We start from the raw sequence: 20,862 nt of genomic DNA on the forward strand, positions 1-20,862 counted from the left end.
TTATATATATGATTACTTTGTAATTTTATTCTCCTAGTATATATATATATATATATATATATATAGCAGTAAGTAGTAAGATAAAAAATATATATGGCAATTAAGCTACACAGAATATTCCGCGTTTCATCCACGGTAGGATTTGTCAGGCTTATGCAGAAGAGTTGTGGTTGTCTCGCGTTTTTATATACGCACATTCCATTAAGTTTTTAGTTAGCCAATCAGCTTTCTAGTTTCCACCGCACCCTTCCTAATCAGCCAATGGGCAGGCACTTACAGGACAAAGGACCAGTTGACCTTAGGTTCAATCCTTCCTTTGTGTGTACTTTTTTTAGCGGGGAGCGTAGATATCTAGTGATCTGGCCTATTTCAAATCTAGGTGTAGTCAAATGTATTTTAAAAAAATATTATGTTACTTTATATATATATATATGATAATTTATGTATATGTATGTTTATTACGAGGGCATATATGGGTGTTTTTTTGTTGTTGTTTTTTTACACAGTGATCACCACTTATCAAGGCCCGGAAGCCACTCAGGGATAAGGGTTATTGCAAGTACATTACGTTAGTGAGGAGATTTGCTGAAGTGTTTACTTAAGGGGGTGGTTCATTAGGAATTTGTTAACATTGGACTTGAACACATCCAAGTTGGCAGACGGAACAGAGTTCCACAGGCGTGCAGTTCTAAAAAAGAAGCTTTGTTCATGGAATCCGCGTTTTGATTTAGGCACAGATATAGAGTGGGGGAGATTTTTCACAGTGGATTCAGCTAGACGGGTGTTTTTCGTGAAAGATTGGCGAGGGGGGGACCAGAGATTGGAGTTCAGACGAGCATCTGCCATGGAAATAACGATAAAACAAGGACAGGCTCGCAACGTCTCTTCTGTGGGAGAGAGGTTGCAGGGTAGAGAAAAGGGCACCCCCCACTAAGCCACGAAGTCTATTTTGTACTCTGTCAAGGCAGGATAGGCTGTTTTTAGCAGCTCCTGCCCAGATATGTCAACAGTATTCCACAGTGTATAATGAGTCTATTAATTTATGATGATAAACGTTTTGATATATGATTTGTCTAGTGTATTCTCTATTGTGTTTTGATGTGCGTATACATATTTTTTGCAGTTTATAGGCATCGTTGTCGGTTGGAAAACCAGCAAAAACATACCTCAAATATTCTTTCTAATCGAAAGTGAAAACGCTTTGGCGGGAATTATATTTTTATATAATCATTTATTCCTTGCTGAGGTCTTTTTCTGAGTTGGCCCGCTTTGTATAAGATTACATTTTTCTAAGTCGCCTTCTTCTGATTTCCATGAGTGTCCTGTCCAAAAATTCCGTCCACTGCGTATCGAACTGATCTCTCTCGTAACTAAAACTCTACGTCTCAAAATCTATATTTTCCATTACGTCATCACTACCCGAAGTCTAAAGATCCTTGCTGGATTTTTGTCACGTATCTTTGTTTATATTATGGTTAGCTTAAATTCCACTATCAAATTAACATCAAGTTAACATTTTTGTTTGTGCTAGTTATCAAAACTAACGTTTCTTTCTATTAAAACATTTAAACAAAAATAATTTTATTAGTGAATATTAATAACGATCATAATTATAATCGTCAACCAGCACATCATTCGGCGTTGTCCGGCCAATATCAAATATTAAGACATATAACGTAATGTATATTAACTTTTATCTATACAGTATATATATATATATATATATATATATATATATATATATATATATATATATATATATATATATCTTATATTTTATACTGGTATTATGTTTTTACTTGCGTCAGCATGGTCAGATAGAAGTTTTGTATTGTATTATATTTCGGGAAAATATGCCTTCCTCAGAAATGTGTTCGACTTTAGTTTAAACGTGCACAGGGGATTGTTATGTGTTGATTTACATTGTCTTTGGGTGTCTTCAGATAAGGTAACATCGTATATTTCCGACGAGTGTCGGAACCGGAAGTAACTTGGATCGGTAGATACGTTTAATCGCCGTAATAATACTAATAACGGCTATTGTAAGAACGTTTAGTGATCACCGTTGGAGATTGCGCAAGCGTTGCTTCACTCCAGATTCTACTCGAAGTATTTATTGTTGCTGAGACCTGTTACCGTGTTCACGTCTAAAGACCGATGTATTTCTTTCTTTTGCTGATTAAAATAAGAGTTTTAAAAAAGTTATGCATCAAGTATGACTTCTCATCTTTAAAAAAATATTTTTTTTATTTTTTATGAAGAATTAAGAATCTGATTTTTTTTCTCCAAACACAAAATCTTGAACATTAGTCGATTGCCTGTGATTGTTATCTTATTATGAGATTAACGTCTGTTTCCAAGTGCCCGCCTTTTACTGATTAATGAAAAATACAAAAGAATATCGAAAAATAAATGGACGCAAAGAACAGATTGTCAATATATTACTCCGCACAGATATTCTTACGCCAATAAAAAAATAGTGCTTTCCAATTTTTATTTGTGCTCAAGTCTTTCAAGCACGAACTATTTACTTAAATGATTAAGATTAAAGACGTACGTGCACGAAATGCGAAAGTGACGCACACACATACACACATATATAGCGATGAACGATATTCAGTATGATATATCTCCCCTGGGAGTTAGGAAGAGTAGTCTCCCTTAAACAACAAAAAAGAAAATTCTCATATTTATTTATAAATGTGTTCATATGTATGTATGTATGTATGTATGTATGTATGTATGTATGTATGCATGTATGTATGTATGCATGTATGTAATGAAAATTTGGCATTAAATTCTCTAAATAATTTTTTTTTACATAATCACCACTTATCAAGGCTAAGAGGCCACTCGAGGATAAGGATTAAAGAGTTTACAGTAGAAACTGAACAATATAGTAATCGTTAGTGATGGAAATCCGGTAAATTTGTTAACTTATATGGAACGGCTCATCAAAAACTTGTTTACGTTAGACTTGAAGACAACCATATTGTAGTCAGCTGGAAAGCAGGAAAACGGAAGGCAATTCCATAGGCGTGCAGTTCTAGGAAAAATTACGACAAATTTATTATTCGACAAAGAATACACAATTTCTTAATCCATTGATTTTTTCAATAAATGGTTTATCTCACCAGAGAAAATATTCTTAGCAACATAATGTTTATAAGCAGTCATAAATTTTGCTATTTGGCACATAGATTGGCAAACTAAAAAGCTTGCAGAGAAATCCAAAAAGAAACCAAGTTCATAAAAGGATATTCGATGATGTAGTTACGTTCAATAAAAATAAATTAGAAGCATAATTGTAATATCCAAGAAAAATTTTTGCTGAAAAGTTTCGTAGATAATGTTTCATGAAATACTTATTATGCAATTAATATATTTTACATAAATATAAATATATTTATAGTAAACATATTAAATTATTATTAAATGATAAAACATATTAACATCTTAAAAATTCTTATATAATATGGACCCACTACGAGAGAGAAAAAGAATTCCGTAGGGTTCGATTAAACATTAAAATATAAATGAAATATGCGATATTTTATCTACAGGGTGGTCAAAAAGTCAGGTAACATTTTAAAGAAAAACGATATTAGCAATACACGTATATCTAAGTACCATACATTGAAATATAAAATGAAACAAACATGAAATATGTTTATTTTGTTAATTGTCGTCCATTTCTCTCTATCAATCGCTGGAAGCGATTAACCACTGATTGTGTAACACGTGTAATCATGTCAGCTGATATCCGCGCAATCTCCTCTTCAATAAATAACTTTAAAGACGCTATTGTATCAGGCTTCTTGCCATAAACGCTATCCTTTACATAGCCCCAAAGCCAGAAATCAGGAGGGGTAGTTTATATATTACACTCAAATATTTAAACAAATAATATTAAACGAATAGAGATTATAATGGATCATATTGTTTTTTCTACCTTTAACATGTTACCTGATTTTTGACCACCCTGTAGTATAAGTAGTAATAGTAATTGGGTTATTGAGGTCACTTTAACCTAAGCATTTACACCCGGTTGCTATTAGACCTTAAAATATGAAAGAGAAAGGGAGATAGAGAAAGAGGAAACAGCGGAAAGAAAGGAAAAGAAAAGAAGTCGCTGATACAAAATTTTAAATTCAGTCATAAATATATATGTGACAACTTGTTATTTAGATATTTTTTTAATTTCATTTTCACCTTAAACAATGCAAACTGTTACTTTGATGTAGGGGGCTACTATTTGGGGCATAAGTTGCAGGGTATTAGGAAAAGAGATGAGTAGCAAGATGTTTGTTCACATTACACTTGAACTTCTGCATGTCAGTACAGTTGGGGAAGCAGAATCCCAGAAGGGAGTCCCAAAGTCTAGCAGTTTTGAGAAAGAAACTATTGGAGTAAAAGGCTTTCTTACACCTGGGGATCTCTACTGTGTAGGAGTGGGATTTAGCTGCTTGTTGGGTTTGTCGGGGATATTTACGTCGAGGAGGCACAAGTGCTTGTAGTTCGTCAGAGCATTCACCATAAAAATACTTGTAGAACAGGCAGAGGATGCAACATTTCGTTGATGGGATAGAAGCTTAGATGACAGTTCACGACCTAACAGCTTGGCGACTTTCTTTTGAACCCTGTCTAGGGGTGAGAGACTAGTAGCAGATGCGCCAGCCCAAATATGACAACAATACTCCATACATGGGCGAATGGTGGCCTTATAGAGGTACAGGATACTTTCAGACGTAAGTACCTTTCTAGCACGGTAGAGAGAGTTCACCTTCTTCGCAGCGGTCTTGGTAGTGCTCTCAATGTATCTGTTCCAACTCATGCTCCCTGCGAACGTTAGGCCGAGATATGCATGAATTTTTACTGTTTTGTAATTTGATAATACGTAAGTTCATATAATTCAACTAATCCATTTTTTGTCAATTCTAATAAGTTACAATTGTAGCTTCCAAATTATGCAGTCGAAATTGCATGAATATTACTGAATTATTAGAAAAAAAACCTATTAGGTTGGTGGCTTTTTTTTGGAATGGGGAAAACACCCTGGAATAGAAAATTACCGTAAATAAAACCCGAGGCTCTATCATTTGCTGGGAAGAATTTTCGTTGCAGCTTTCCGTCAAACAAGACCAAAGATGGGCCATATATGTTCCCGATTGGCCAGATGTTGAAACCTTAAATAAGTGTTATTCGTCCTTTGTATTGTAAAGGTATTTATGCATATTCTTACCCCATCATGACCTGTATTTAAATATATATATATATACACTCTAAATTTAAATATATATACAAACTCTAGATTAAACGACCTCAACACTAGACGGCCGTAGACGAACACAGGTATATAGACACGTAATTTAAATAACAGTGACACGTATGTACAAACGTCTATATACTTGCATACAATCCAACCACTAGACGACACATGTATCTATGTTATACAGGCCCCCAACTATATGACAATATATGCATGACATGTACGGTTAATATGACGTCATCTGAAACCATATGAAAAATAGTACCTTAAAGTACTAAGAAAATTTAACATTTTAATATGTACCTGAATTACCGGCTAATTTGGAATCTTCTATACACTTCGAAGTATGATCGGTGACATCGCAGCTCTGATCCATGGCTATAGCTTCCTCCTCTGGTGCCTCCATTCGATGCGTCATCTCCCCGACATCTGGGTTTTCGTCCGAGTGGGACACGGCCCCCATCGCTACATTGTTCCGGATGTTATTACCCACCGCCATCGCTGACCCCTCGCCGGCCGCCCCTGCCTGTGACAACTGCGGATGTTGCAGGAGGTGCTGCTGTAAAGAAAGCGAATGGCCCGGTTTGTCAACGGTGTTTTCCCGACACGGACTGTTGTCATTATTGGCCGCTGCTGGGTCGTCTTGTTGTCGTTCTTTCTGCTTTAAGGCCTTTTGTTTCTTGCGGAACTTGGCTCGTCTGTTTTTAAACCAAACCTGCGATAAAGAGGAGAAATCAAAAAGACGTCAGTGAGCAATCTCTGATGATGACCTGTGTGAGAACTCCTAGTGAGTAATAACAGTAGCAATAGCAGCAGCAACAACAACAACAATAATAATAATAATAATAATAATAATAATAATAATAATAATAATGACTAGAAAAATACAACGAACAACAATCGTGAAAACAGCTGAAACATTAAGAAAAAACATTCAATGTGGCAACAAACACATAGGAGAAAAAAGTGCGCACCAGACAAACTGCTGCAAAGGCAAAACATGAAAAACTACATGGAACCAAAAACACTGAAACCGCATACCTATAAGTTCTCTAAGCCAAACCTACCCCCATTGCCACTTCATTGCCCCCCCCCCCAAAGAGCGAGACCAAATAACCAAGTAGAGTCAAGGAGGAAGGAAAGACCGATGAACCGACCAGACCTTAGTCGAATAAGTGCGAAGAGAACTGGGACCTTGGGGAGGCTTATTGCCACTCAAATTCCAGCAAAAACTAATAGCTGCTGCCAACGAGAAATCAATGGCAAGCAGCTGTTGAGATAATGCAAATTTATTTGAAAATGTTATCGAAGGAGGTGGAGAGTAGTGGAAATCTGGAGAGACTTGTTGTCACTCAACTTCCAGGGAACACCACAGGCTCTTTTTAGGGAAAGATCTCTGAAGACCTGTGTGGAAGCTCCTTGTGAGCCAATAATAATAATAATAATAATAATAATAATAATAATAATAATAATAATAATAATAATAATAATAATAACTCCTCGAAATTAAACTATATAGTAGAAACCTAATTAAAGACATACACACATTGGCAGTGTCACTAGTAAGATAATCTGGACCGTTTATAAGTTAGATCAAAGAAGACCTGAGGCATCTCGACCAGAAAACCAGGAAACTCATGACTATGCACAATGCACTACATCCAAAAGATGATACTGACTTACTCTATGTGAAAAAGACAACCGGCGGAAGAAGGCTGGTTTGTATAAAAGACTGTGTAAAAAAGAATTTAAAAATTCAGAACACCGTAAGAATAATTAGTGCAGCAAGAGACACCGAAGAAACAAACAAGACAGAAAGAGACGAGTGAAATTGAAAAGTCAGCACTCGAGAGAAGAGAGACTTTGACCTTGCAAAAGGTGCTTGTGCAGTTCCGTCAGCATTCAACGCTGGAGACGACTCAGGCGATTAGCAATAAACTAAACCGTACTCAAACACAGAGAGAGAGAGAGAGAGAGAGATAGAGAGAGAGAGAGAGAGAGAGAGAGAGAGTATGGGAGAGTTGACATAATAAAACTACACAAAGCCACCGTTACACCGCAATCAAAATGGAACAAAATGGAATAGTCTAAACTTTTTTTTTTAGGCCAAGGACAAAAATCCCCCAGTTGAATGAGAAGAGAGGTTATCAAGCCATGGAAATTGAGAAGAATTTTATTATTTAAGAGGGCAGCTCAACAAAAACCTGTTTACATTCTACTTAAAGACAACCATGTTGTAGTTAGCTAGAAAGCAAGCTAGCGGATAAGAGTTCCATAAGCTAGCAGTTCTAGGGAAAAAAAGTTTTGTTCAAGGAATTTGCGTTCGTATTTAAGCATCGAGATGCCTGGCGTGTGAAAGTGGAGCCCCCTTTGATTTCTATACAATAGAGGTATCTGAGAGCCATGACTCGAATGCATATATACACACCTGTATTCTGGCTTCCGGTAGACTTGTCATCATGGCTAATCTCTCGCGCATGACAACATCCGGATAATGCGTCTTTGCAAACGTCTTCTCCAGTGCAGCCAGTTGTTGATTGGTGAACGCAGTCCGGCTCCGGCGTTGTTTCCGGTGGGAACCATAACGAGCTTCTAGGATTATATCTGAAACAGAAATAAAATCACATTCAAAGATTTTGAGAAAACCCAATTAAACGAATATTTATAAATCTTAACATTTTGTCCAGGATTTTCCAGACATATCTTGTATTATTATTATTATTATTATTATTATTATTATTATTATTATTATTATTATTATTATTATTATTATTATTATTATTATTATTATCATCATTATTATTATTATTATTATTATTAATACTACTATTAGTATTAATATTAATATCATTATTATTATTATTATTGTTATCATTATTATTATTAATAATATAATTACTATTATTATTTATATTATTACTGTTATTATTATCACAACAGCCTCTCACTATTGATTTTTCGCTGGCAGCGGCCATTTGTCACCACTGCAATTTGAGTGGCAATAAGCCACCCCAAGATCCTAGTTCTCTTAGCGTTTGTCCAGCGGAGGTCTGGTCGGCGCTCTCTCCTCGGTCTTTCCATCCTTCTCTGCTATATGGTATCACACATTTTAGGGGTGGGTGGGTGATGGGGCAATGGGAGGGGATGGTGAGGGGATTGAGAACATGCAGATATGCAGATTCAATGTTCTTAGGACTTCTTCATGTTTTTGCCTTAGCAGCAGTTTGTCTGGCCCACGCATGTGGTTCATGTGTGTTAGTCTGCGCATTCAAGGGTTTTTCTTAATATTTCAGCTGTTTTTATTATTGTTGTTCGTTGTATCTTTGCAGCTATTCATCTGATTCCAATTTCTCCCATTCGTTTTTCAATGTTTTTCGGAGTTGTTCCTACTATTATATGTATGATTTCGATTTTACTGGTAATCGATTCAAACAAGGTATGAAGCCACTTTATGGAAGGGGCAAAAAATATTTAAAAAAAATAAAACTTCGAGCTAAATATTAACCAACGATAAGTGTTACATAGATTTTTTGTACTCGGGCAACAAGAGGAATAAACATAATATAGACATTCCAGTCGACAATTTAATATTTAATGCATACACATATATATATATATATATATATATATATATATATATATATATATATATATATATATATATATATATACTAACAGGCCGCCCGGAATTGCCCGGTCCTAAAATACGTTTAAGTATGATATTTTGATTGATACAGATTTCGTATTTATTATTATATAATATTGGACCCAATATATAGTAATGATTTACGTAGTAAAAAAAAAAGTGACTCGTGCGACATTACCGAGAATCGAAACCAAAAACGCTTAGCTTACGATTTACTTCTTCCTTTGAAGTTAATGCCTGAGCTTTTTTTTTTTTACACGGTGGTCACCAATTATCAAGGCCCGGAAGCCACTCAGGGATAAGGGTTATTGCAAGTACAGTACGTTAGATTGGAGATTTAATGAAGTGTTTACTTAAGAGTGCGGTTCATTAGGAATTTGTTAACGTCGGACTTAAAGACATCCAAGTTGTAGTCAGGTAGGAAGTAGGCAGACGGAACAGAGTTCCACAGGCGTGCAGTTCTAAGAAAGAAGCTTTGTTCATGGAATCTACGTTTAAAATCTCCTTCTGAGCACAGATAAAGAGTGGGGGACATTTTTCACAGTGGATTCAGCTAGACGGGTGTTTTTCGTTATGAAGACATGTTTGCTTCAAGGCTAAAAATTAAAACATAACCCAATAGCTATTACGTTACGCATGCAAATTCGTAATGGCGTCGTTCGACTTTCATCTGGCAAATTCTATTTTTTAAATTGTCACAGTTTTGTACCGGTTTTCACTGGCTAAAAACCAAATAAAAAAGTTTCACGTGGGTTCGAGTACGCTATATGTTAAGTTTCATGCCTGTAGACTAAAAACAGGCAGAGGAGTTTCGTATGCAATTTTTTTTTAACAATTATATATACGCATACATAATTATATATAGAAAGAAGTTTGTGTTTATTATAAGCTTTTTACGCAAATGTTAGACAAATATAAATCATGTAGAATATCTGCATGAATATAATTATACGTAATAGTTAACTAAAGATGGACATTCCATAAGAAAAAAAAAAAAACTAATAGGAAATTAATTAAAATGAATGTTTTGAAGAATATGCAAATTAGCTAGATCTTTTGCAGATGAATGCAATTCCATGACCATATATAAGAAAGTTGTATTTTCTTTTAAAATAAATAAATAAATAAATAAAAAGGGGTTTTAATATGAATATCAACACACACACACACACACACACACACAAAGTCAAATTTATAGGAGTATGGAGAGAATGCATAAAAAGAATGACAAAAATACAAATAAAATCGGGAACTATAAATAGTAAGTTCCATAGAGTGTGTGATACGCCATTTCAATGAGATATATAAACAGAGGTTGCTGAGAGTTCGACATAGGCGACCAACTATAGCACCCCCCCCTTTGTTTTGGATTAAAAACCGAACAAGAGTACGTTGTGGTGTTTATTCCGAAAGCCGTTCTTATATATATATATATATATATATATATATATATATATATATATATATATGGTTCATTCATAGACAACTTTTAACAACATGCCAAGAAAAAGATGGACGAAAATAAGAACTAACTAACAGGCGGACAAAAAGGAATATCTGCTTCAATACAAAAATGCTAGTTTATTTTGGTGTCTTTAACATCCACCCCCACCTGCACTATTTTGCTGATGAGGAGTCTTTGTTTAAATATATAAAAAGTCTTTTTATAAAATTATCGTTCAAGACATATTGTCTATTTCAATAAAACATCGTTTCCGAAACGATGGTACAAACTATTGATTTTGTTTGTTTTTTTCCTTTTGAAACTAATTTTCAATTAAAAAGTTATGAATCATTTTACTCAGTATATATATATATATATATATATATATATATATATATATATATATATATGTATATATATATATATATATATATATATATATATGTATCCAGTGTAATGTAGATTACAGTGTATTATGGGCTCAGTCTCGGTGAGGAGGCATGTGAAGTTCCGTCCCGGAGCACCACTGTTAGTTCCCGACCAGAGCAGGCAATCAATCATCAATCTGATTGAAAAATAATCGATTATAAAAGTACTGAAAGGATGGAACATTCGTTGATCCTCATTTAATCCCGAGCAACATCGACTCTCTCTATACCTCTATAAGGCCACCATTCGCCCATGTATGGAATACTGTTGTCACATTTGGGCTGGTGCATCTGCTGCTTGTCTCTCACTCATGGACAGAGTTCAAAAGAGAGTCGCCAACCTGATAGGTCCTGAACTGTCATCTAGGCTTCAGCCTTGATCCCATCGAGTAAATATTGCATCCCTCTGCCTGTTCTACAAATACTTTAATGATGAATGCTCTGACGAACTACAAGTACTTGTTCCCCCTCGACGTGACTACCCCCGACAAACCTGACAAGCAACTAAGTCCTACTCCTTTACAGTAGAGACCCATTGGTGTACGAAAGCCTTTTACTCCAATAGTTTCTTCCCCAGAACTGCAAGTCTTTGGAACTCCCTTCCGGGATTCTGCTTTCCCAACTGTACTGATATGCAGAAATTCAAGTGTAATGTGAACAAGCATCTTGCCACTCATCTCCCTTCATAATGACACCGCAAACAATGTCCCCGATAGTAGCCCCCTACTTCAAAATGGCACTGTGCCTTGGTTGGGGTGAAAATTGAATATATATATATATATATATATATATATATATATATATATATATATATATATATATATATATATATATATATATAGTAAATTATGAAAATATATGTGGCAATTAAGCCACACAGAATGTTCCGCGTTTCATTCTCTGAAAATTCGTCGGCGTATATATTTTTTATATCTTTCTACCTAGCTCTACCTATGTATTGAGCACTGTTGAATTAAAAATTTACACAAAATTATATCTTCGTATATCAATTTATGTGATTAAATGAAGTAATCATTCATATATATATATATATATATATATATATATATATATATATATATATAGACACAGAGAGAGACAGACAGAGAAAGAGAGAGAGAGAGAGAGAGAGAGAGAGAGAGAGAGAGAGAGAGAGGAAATATGCGGGGTAGATAAGTGCTTCAGTAATAAAACAATAAAGAAAACAACCGATATTGTTATTCATTCAACTCTTGAAAATAGATGGAGAGAGAGAGAGAGAGAGAGAGAGAGAGAGAGAGAGAGAGAGAGAGAGAGAGAGAGAGAGAGAGAGAGACAAACAACAAAATAAACCAAGAACAAAATGGTTGATTTCTAACTATGACCATTTCATGAGTGAAATGAAAATAATGGAAGCCGCTGTCTTGCTTCGTTTTACAGAAGAGAAAAACTAATCAGCAGAAAAGATAAATCTTTAAGTTAAAATAAAAGATAGATTTACAAATCATTAAAAAAAAAACAAAGACTTTCATTTTGCTCCGTCACGCAAACGGGACGTCTTCGTCGCCATTGTTCAGCTCTTAAAACCTATCGCACGATTTTCTCGTTTTCTTCATATTTTTTTTTTTTTTTTGCTTAATCCAGCTGAAACCCATCGCACGGAATGTGATGATGATAATAATAATAATAATAATAATAATAATAATAATAATAATAATAATAATAATAATAATAATAATAATAATAATAATCGATATCTTTTTTTATCCTTATCATCTTAAAAACGGATGACAAATATATCCTTTCTTTAAAATCTCCTTCTGAGCCCAGATTTTGTGCGCGAATTTTCGATTCGCTTTTCATTATTAGGGGGTTTTCTATTTTTATTTCTTTCATGATTTTTATTTAAATAAAGAAACACAAATGACTCATTCTAACTTGCATCCAAACAAACAGCGCGGTTATCGATGAAAATGCTACGAAGGATATTCTAAACGTAATGCCTCCTATATTTTACCTGCCGCCCGAATGAATCAGAAAGGATTGCAAATTGCATTTTTATAATAACTGAGCTCATGCATCCATGACCTGAAAGTTTCATTTCTCTGTTGCAGATACTGTTGTGGTGCAGATACTCTAAGAAAGCAACTCCTGTCATGGACATGCGTCATAAATAGGGATGCGTTATTGAATTCCTTCATCCAGAAAAAAAAAATGAACCGATCAACATTCATCAGCGCCCGTTGAACGTTTATAAAGCAGTTGGTGTGAGCATAGTTAGGAGATAGGTTCGTCGATTGCAGAGTGCCGACAGATATGTGAATGACAAAGCACGCTCAGGACTTTTACGACAGAGGCATAAAAAAAAAAAGGCTCGCAAAAGTGAATTGCCATTAGTGGTTACTATGTATAAAAAATAAATTCTGGCGCGCAAAATGTCGCTCGTTTTAATGGCACTCCTCCCGTCTTCGTAGCTCGTCAACGTTTTAGTTTTTGAGTTAAAAAAAATAGGAGGCTTTACTTTTGGAACGGCCCTCGTATTTTTAGAAAATGGTGACAGGCCGGCTAAAATACTATTTCAAAACAGATCAGCTGACTAATTCATTGACGGACAGAGCCGCTGATGGTGATGCTTGGACGTAAAAGAGGAAAGATAGAAAAATTCAGCATTTTTTTTTTTTTTGAAAACATGTTAATCGCGTTTTCTATCATTCCTCTCTTAATACCAGTAAATATTAAGAGCATTATTCTAAGCTTAGACAAGCTTATCTTCGTATGGCACAAGGCTATGTGGAGGGATAAGGAGAGTTAGGAAGGTTATATTAGGATAATCCACAAAGAGAATACCGCTGCCATTAAAATCAGCATTCGAAACTCTTGATCAACTTCGGACTCCAACGGCAACTGTAAAGTCCAGTGAGAAGCTTTTGTGGTCAATTCATTATTATTTATTTTTGTCCTCAGTGTGGCAAGATTAAACTTAGACAATTCCTACTGAGTCGTCCATTTAGATAATCTAGCCCTACCTAACTTCCGCCGTAACTGATCTTGTCTTACTATCCACATGACCCTGATAAACAACTCTCGGCGCTATTTTACAATTTGTCACTGTTACCAAATTACTAGAGAAATCATTGTCGATCTTTTATGGGTGAGGGAAGGGGCTATGAAAGTCACTGCTTATCAAGGCCCAAAGGCCACTCGAGGATAATTGTCCGAATAAAAAAAAATCTATAAAAAATGAATTGTGATTACTATGTAGATAAATAAATATATATATGCCAGAAGTATAGCCATGCTGATAACGGGTGCTACCCAGAAACACGTGGCCATGAATAGACTTTTATGCACGTAAAATAATTTTTAAAATATTTAATTAAATTAAAATAATAAATAATTAAGAAAATAAATTTTAAAAAATTATGTCGCATAAAAAAGGGGGCGGCAAAAATAAAAAAAACCAAGGGCAGATAACCTTTTTACCGCTTAATAATTTTAAATAAATCAACATTTCATAACTACTTATATCGCTAAAAAAGTAGCACCAACAAACCTTGTATATATATATATATATATATATATATATATATATATATATATATATATATATATATATATATGTTAGAAGATGTACCTGAATTCTGAGATCGGATATGTCTAACTGATGAGCCCAAATGAGGGCGAAACTCGAGTTTGTTGGCTTTCATGGCACTTGTGAGCTGTGACGTTGTCTGGTTGTGGAAATAATTATATATATGAATATCAAAAAATAAAAACGCTGAGGTAGTGGAAAAACATATAAAGTACAGCGTTTCTCAACTGTTCAAACGACAAAATCTTACGAGGGGCGTGCAATAAGTAATGCCCCTGACCCACTTCCAGTTGTCTGATCTAGCTGAAATTTTGCATGTGCAATGATTTATGTCTATACGGGTTATGTGGCAAATTACAGCTTTGAACTCGAGGATGAATTTGGAGATGTGCCAAGAAGATGAGTCAAAGTTTTTCAAAAGACTGATTACACAGGATGAAACCTGGGTCCATCACTATGCTCTAGAGACCAAAGCCCAGTCAATGCAATGGAAGCACTAGGACGCACCACCTCCAAAGAAGGCAAGGGTGCAGCCCTCCGCTGGCAAGGTCATGCTCGCAGTCTTCTGTGACCAGGACGGAGTTGTGATGACAGATTTCTTGGTAAAGGGTAGCACAATTACAGGAGCCTATTATGCTTCACTTTTGAGGAAATTAAGGGAGGCTATCAAAATCAATGGGCGGGGAAGATAAGCAAAGGTACACTCCTCCTGCAGGACAACGCTCCGGTCCAGAACTCGCATGTCGCCAGATCAAAAGCACAGCCGTGTGGTTATGAAATCCTTCCCCATCCTCCCTACTCTCCTGACCTTGCACCCTCTGACTTTCACCTCTTCCCAGCCATGAAGTTGTTTTTGAAAGGAAAGCGTTTCCCAGATGATGCAGCCTTGATTTCTGAAGTCACGTCGTGGTTGGAGGACGAACCTGGGGTGTTCTACAAAAACGGTCTCCATAGCTGCATCAAACGATGGGGAAAATACATAATTCTGGGTGGTTCCTATGTAGAGAAAGACTAATAACTATGCCAAGTTTCCTTGCTCTACTGCTATGAGAAGTGGGTCAGAGGCATTACTTATTGCACGCCCCTCATATATATATATATATGTATGCATATATATATATATATATGAATCTAAATTCTTGTTTATCTCTCTCTCTCTCTCTCTCTCTCTATCTGTCTATCTATCTATATATATATATATATATATATATATATATATATATACTCACAATAGTTGGGTTCGTTTGTGTCTGTGTAGATGAGGATACTCTAGGGACTCACACCTTTCAGAGAAATAAAGAATTTTCCAATTCGGTGCATCAGTTCGGAAGTTTTATTGGTGCATACACACACACATAACTAAATAAAGAAACATTTAGATTTTTATTAATCGTATAGATAAGAGTGTCTAACACTAATATACAGTTATGCAAAATAAATCAATTGGAATTATTAAAAACTCAAAAAAAAAAAAGACAATTGTGACCGGCGGACGGACGGACGGACGGACACACACACACACACACACACACACACACACACACACACACACACACACACACACACACACACACACACACAGAAACGTCTAACTCTTTAATATATTAGTATTTGCTTTGAAGTTTAATGTCCGAAATAACTTTAATTCCACAGTTTAAATACTTCGAAATTTCTTTCAAATTCCGCTTGCTAACGAAGTATTTATTTTTTATTTTTTACTATTAAAACTGACTTGTAAAGGCTGTCCAAAAAGTGTTTTGAACTTTAAGAGCTTCTTTATTTTTGATGATAGCTTTCTGTATTTTTTTTAAACAGTTTTACTAAGACATTGAGAAAATTTTTAAACAGTTTTACTAAGACATTGATAAAATTTTTAAACAGTTTCACTAAGACATTGAGAAAATTTTTAAACAGTTTTACTAAGACATTGAGAAAATTTTTAAACAGTTTTACTAAGACATTGCGAAAAATTTTAAACAGTTTTACTAAGACATTGAGAAAATTTTTAAACAGTTTTACTAAGACATTGAGAACATTTTTAAACAGTTTTACTAAGATATTGAGAAAATTTTTAAACAGTTTTACTAAGACATTGAGAAAATTTTTAAACAGTTTTACTAAGACATTGAGAAAATTTTTAAACAGTTTTACTAAGACATTGAGAAAATTTTTAAGCAGTTTTACTAAGACATTGAGAAAATTTTGAAAATCTGACTAAGACATTGAGAAATTATTTAAAAAAAAAATGCAAAATTCAAACACTCTTTATACCTGAAAAACTAATGTCTTTTAAATGTGGCCCATTTTCAGCTTCGCATTTTTGTGCTCTTTCTAAAACATTATTCATGATAGACTGCAGAATCTCTGTATTGCGATTTAATTAATGTTTTCCTTCAATTCTTGTATGGTTTGGGGTTTGTTAACACAAACTCTTCCTTTAAGATATCCCCATAAAACAAAAGTGTTGTGACTTGGGCTTTCTTTTATATGAAAATGTCGATAAACACTTTGAGTCAAAACAATTGACCCCCGATTTTGATAACACAATTTCACAATTTGCGTACGTTATTCAATGATATACTTATTCGGAATTAATTTACACAATATTATCTGTAAAATATCTGAAATCGATAAAAAAAACATTATCATTAATGGTAAAATGACCAAAATTTTCAACCCTTTGTTCCCTCTCTCTCTCTCCTCTCCCTCTCTCTCTTTCTCTGTATGTTTCTACTCCCCCTATTTATATTGTTTTTATTTTTCAATTGACCTGCCAGCAATTTCCATAAGGGGTTATTTGTGTTTCGCCCGCCTCTTCATCCCCTACTACCAACTCTTTGATGTGAAATCGCCTCCTCACTTCCGCCATTTTTACTCATCTTCATTGTCGATTTCAATCGCTTCCGTTTTTCTTACGTTTTATTTTATGTTATTGCATTTATAAAACTCGTCATACTCACAATTTCTTTCTCCCAAAACGGAAATCGCCGCTCCCCCAAGTAAAGTAATCCGCTTAATTAAAATTTTTTGCATCCCCCATTCTAATTTTTCTCCTTTCTCTTTTAATCTCTCATCATTCACTTTTTGGTGTCCATACCACGTTTTCCTCTATCTATTAGGATTTATAGTAAATAATTATATATATCTATATATATAAATCTCAAACGTCTGTGTGTGTGTGTGTGTGTGTGTGTGTGTGTGTGTGTGTGTGTGTGTGTGTGTGTGTCCGGTCACGAATAGGCTCCTATATGGTTGACTATTTTAAAAAACTGATTACATATAATGATAGAAGATGTATCGAGGATCAGGAATGGGTATGTTTGATCTGACAGAATATTGATTCATAAAAATTGTGGGGTCTGCGTTCGCGCATGCCTCCCAAAGTATGGAAATAAAAATGAAGAAAAAAAATGTTTACAAGGGTTTTTGATATAGATGTACATAAAAATACTTTGATAAGTATGTTTTAACTTAAACAGGAATGGTATAACAATATTGTGGGGTCTGCGTTCGCGCCCGTACTCCATGGAAATATGGCACAAACTTTAACAAAGACTTTTCATATATATCTGCGTAAGTATACTTTCATAATTATGTTTCAGTTTGAAGAAATATAGTATAATAAAATTATTGGGTGTTCGTTCGCCCCGGACCTCCATAGAATGTAAATATGTCACAAAGTTTCCACAATAACACCTTAACTTTAATCTTAATTTACGTTAGCTTTTATTCATTTTTTTGAGTTGAATCATATTGTGTCGAATAAATTCACCTCATAAATTCACGTTCTTATTAAAGTGAAAGCAACCCCCCCCCCAAAAAAAAGTCGGAACTTTAGACAATTCTTAACACAAATTTTGCATAAATCTGTTTTTTTAACTTCTCCACTTGCACGTGGCACTCTTTCGAAAATAGATAAATAGATAAATAATAAAAAATAAGAACGTTACTTGTTATCGTGTCAAAAGAAGGAAAAATCCTGCTCACGTGATTACGTGTCTCTTTAAAAACATTTACATAACCTTTTTATTTTTATTTATATATCGGTTTAAGCTTTTTTGTCAGTGTACTAGAAGGAATTCAGTTGATTACAATCATTTCTGCGTGTTCATTACATTACAATAGTACAACCCTGAATCCGACGGCGCAATACTACACTGTTCAATACTGTAAAACTGAAACGAAGCTGTTCTGCTTGAAAAGGGCGCCATTTTCTTCTTATTCATATTTATATCGATTTTTTCCTTTAAAAAACTAAAGTAATACCGTATTTACTTTTTTAATATCCCACTTTGCTATTTCGGATTATTTTACTAAAGTAAGTAAAGCTTCATTATTTTTCAAAACTGTTTTCATTTCTTTGTTTTTCGATATTTCGTCGATATTATTTAGTAAGAGTGTTTAGCAGAAAAGCCAACAAACGACTACCCGAAAAAATAAATATACAAGAAATTAATGTTACCATAGTCAATAAGAGTTAAGTTCATGTTTTTTTTTTGTTTTGAAATAGTTTTTAATGCTCTTTACTTGAAATAATTTCAGCGAACCGAAATTAAAACGAAATTTGAGGCGATAACTACTTAAATGAATTTTTATATAGACTACACATGCCATAATCGAATATTCCTCAAGCACAAAATATCGGAAAACATTTAAATATGTTTATAAATATTACTTACGTTGACGGAACACTCTTAAATTGTTAACACAGAATGCTCAGGTGCCCCTCCTTCAAATTGAAAACTGGTCTCTCCATTTCAAAGTCGCTGCCAGTTTGATTTTTTTAAACCGGTTCGTGAATTAAAAAAAATGTTTATTACAAACTACTTAAAAATACAAACCAATGAACTTTTCTACCATAAAAGTAACTTTTATTGACGATGGTAACATTTATTTCTTGTATATTTATATTATTATGTATATAACATTTTCTCTTACAGAGTGTAAGAGCAAGAACATGAAAAACTAAAGAAATATCAAGATTTGAAATGGAAATTAGTTTAACTATCGAAATATAAAGAAACCAAAGTGATTCCCATTGTAACAAGAACGCTTAGCATCATCACAAAAAGCCACCATGCATGGCTTAATCAGAGTGACGAGACATTTCTTCCAATTTTAGAAAACGCTTGCCCGTTAGTAACGGCGAAAGTGTTAAGGTATAGCTTGAATGCCTAAAGTCAAAGGAATTGACCCGGTGTTCAAGGAAAAAATCCAACTAAAAACATCCAAATGTTGAGTATACTTAGACTGAGGAGAGAAAACACGAACAAGACTTCCGTAGAATGCGTTTCTCTTTGTAAGGAAACATAATTTTGTTGGTCACTCTTGGCTACGAATGGAAACAAAGTTGATATAAAAATATATATTTTCGCGAAAATTATCATTACTTTCATCATACTTTGCTTAGGGTAATATTTTTGAGTATCAAGCCCTATCTCTTTGCAACCCCCACCTTTTCATAACCTATCATACTTTTATCAATTACAGTCCATTTTCTGTAGGTTTGATGAAAGTAACGATAATTTATATTTTTTTATATCAACTTTGTTTCCCCCACTCTATATCTGTGCCTAAATCAAAACGCGGATTCCATGAACAAAGCTTCTTTCTTAGAACTGCACGCCTGTGGAACTCTGTTCCGTCTGCCTGCTTTCCTCCGGACTACAACTTGGATGTCTTCAAGTCCAATGTTAACAAATTCCTAATGAACCGCCCCCTTAATTAAACACTTCATCAAATCTCCACACTAACGTAATGTACTTGCAATAACCCTTATCCCTGAGTGGCTTCCGGGCCTTGATAAGTGGTGATCACTGTGTAAAAAAAAAAAAAAGGTTGTTTTTGAACCCAGTCAACGACGGATACTTCTGCTAGTATATATATATATATATATATATATATATATATATATATATATATATATATATATATAATTATTTATAATGAATCTAAATTATATATATATATATATATATATATATATATATATATATATATATACATATATAAAGTGAAATAAAAACACCAGGCTACTTATCGAGCCATTGTAGGTTCGATCCTTGTCAATAAAGTCTAGCTATACTGATGGGAGGTAAACTCCGAAACATGCATGTATATAGATAACTTACTTTTATGCACGTAGTAATTATTAATTAATAATTAATAAATAATATTTAAATAAAAAAAAGTAATACGTCCTAAAATGTGGGCGAAGAAATATATAAACAAAGGGCAAATAACTCCTTTCTTATAATAAAAAACGCTGAGGGAGCGGAAAAAAAGAAAGAAATTAATCGCTAATAAAAAAAATAAATAAAAATTTAACAATCTTACTTTTATAAGCGATAAAAATTGTGCATAAAATTGGCAAGGGTCCGGTGGTAAAACACCAGACTACTTATCGGCCCGTTGTAGGTTCGATGCCGCTATATATATATATATATATATATATATATATATATATATATATATATATATATATATATATATATATATATATAT

The 20,862-nt window shown here is 34.1% G+C and overlaps 1 protein-coding gene across 1 annotated transcript in view; it reads right to left on the bottom strand.

The window, feature by feature from the left end:
* The window catches only part of LOC145297782 (uncharacterized), a 246,130-nt gene that overhangs the window by 12,280 nt on the left and 212,988 nt on the right, over nucleotides 1-20,862 (bottom strand). The window contains exons 3-4 of the mRNA XM_080144041.1: nucleotides 7,698-7,873; nucleotides 5,573-5,984 (exon numbers count right to left, since the gene is read on the bottom strand). Coding sequence (XP_080000167.1) covers nucleotides 5,573-5,984; nucleotides 7,698-7,873 — 588 coding nt within the window. The remainder of the gene's footprint in view (nucleotides 1-5,572; nucleotides 5,985-7,697; nucleotides 7,874-20,862) is intronic.

This window comes from Euprymna scolopes, chromosome 18 (assembly GCF_053919585.1).
Source record: "Euprymna scolopes isolate OS-2025 chromosome 18, ASM5391958v1, whole genome shotgun sequence".
Classification (NCBI taxonomy): domain Eukaryota; kingdom Metazoa; phylum Mollusca; class Cephalopoda; order Sepiida; family Sepiolidae; genus Euprymna; species Euprymna scolopes.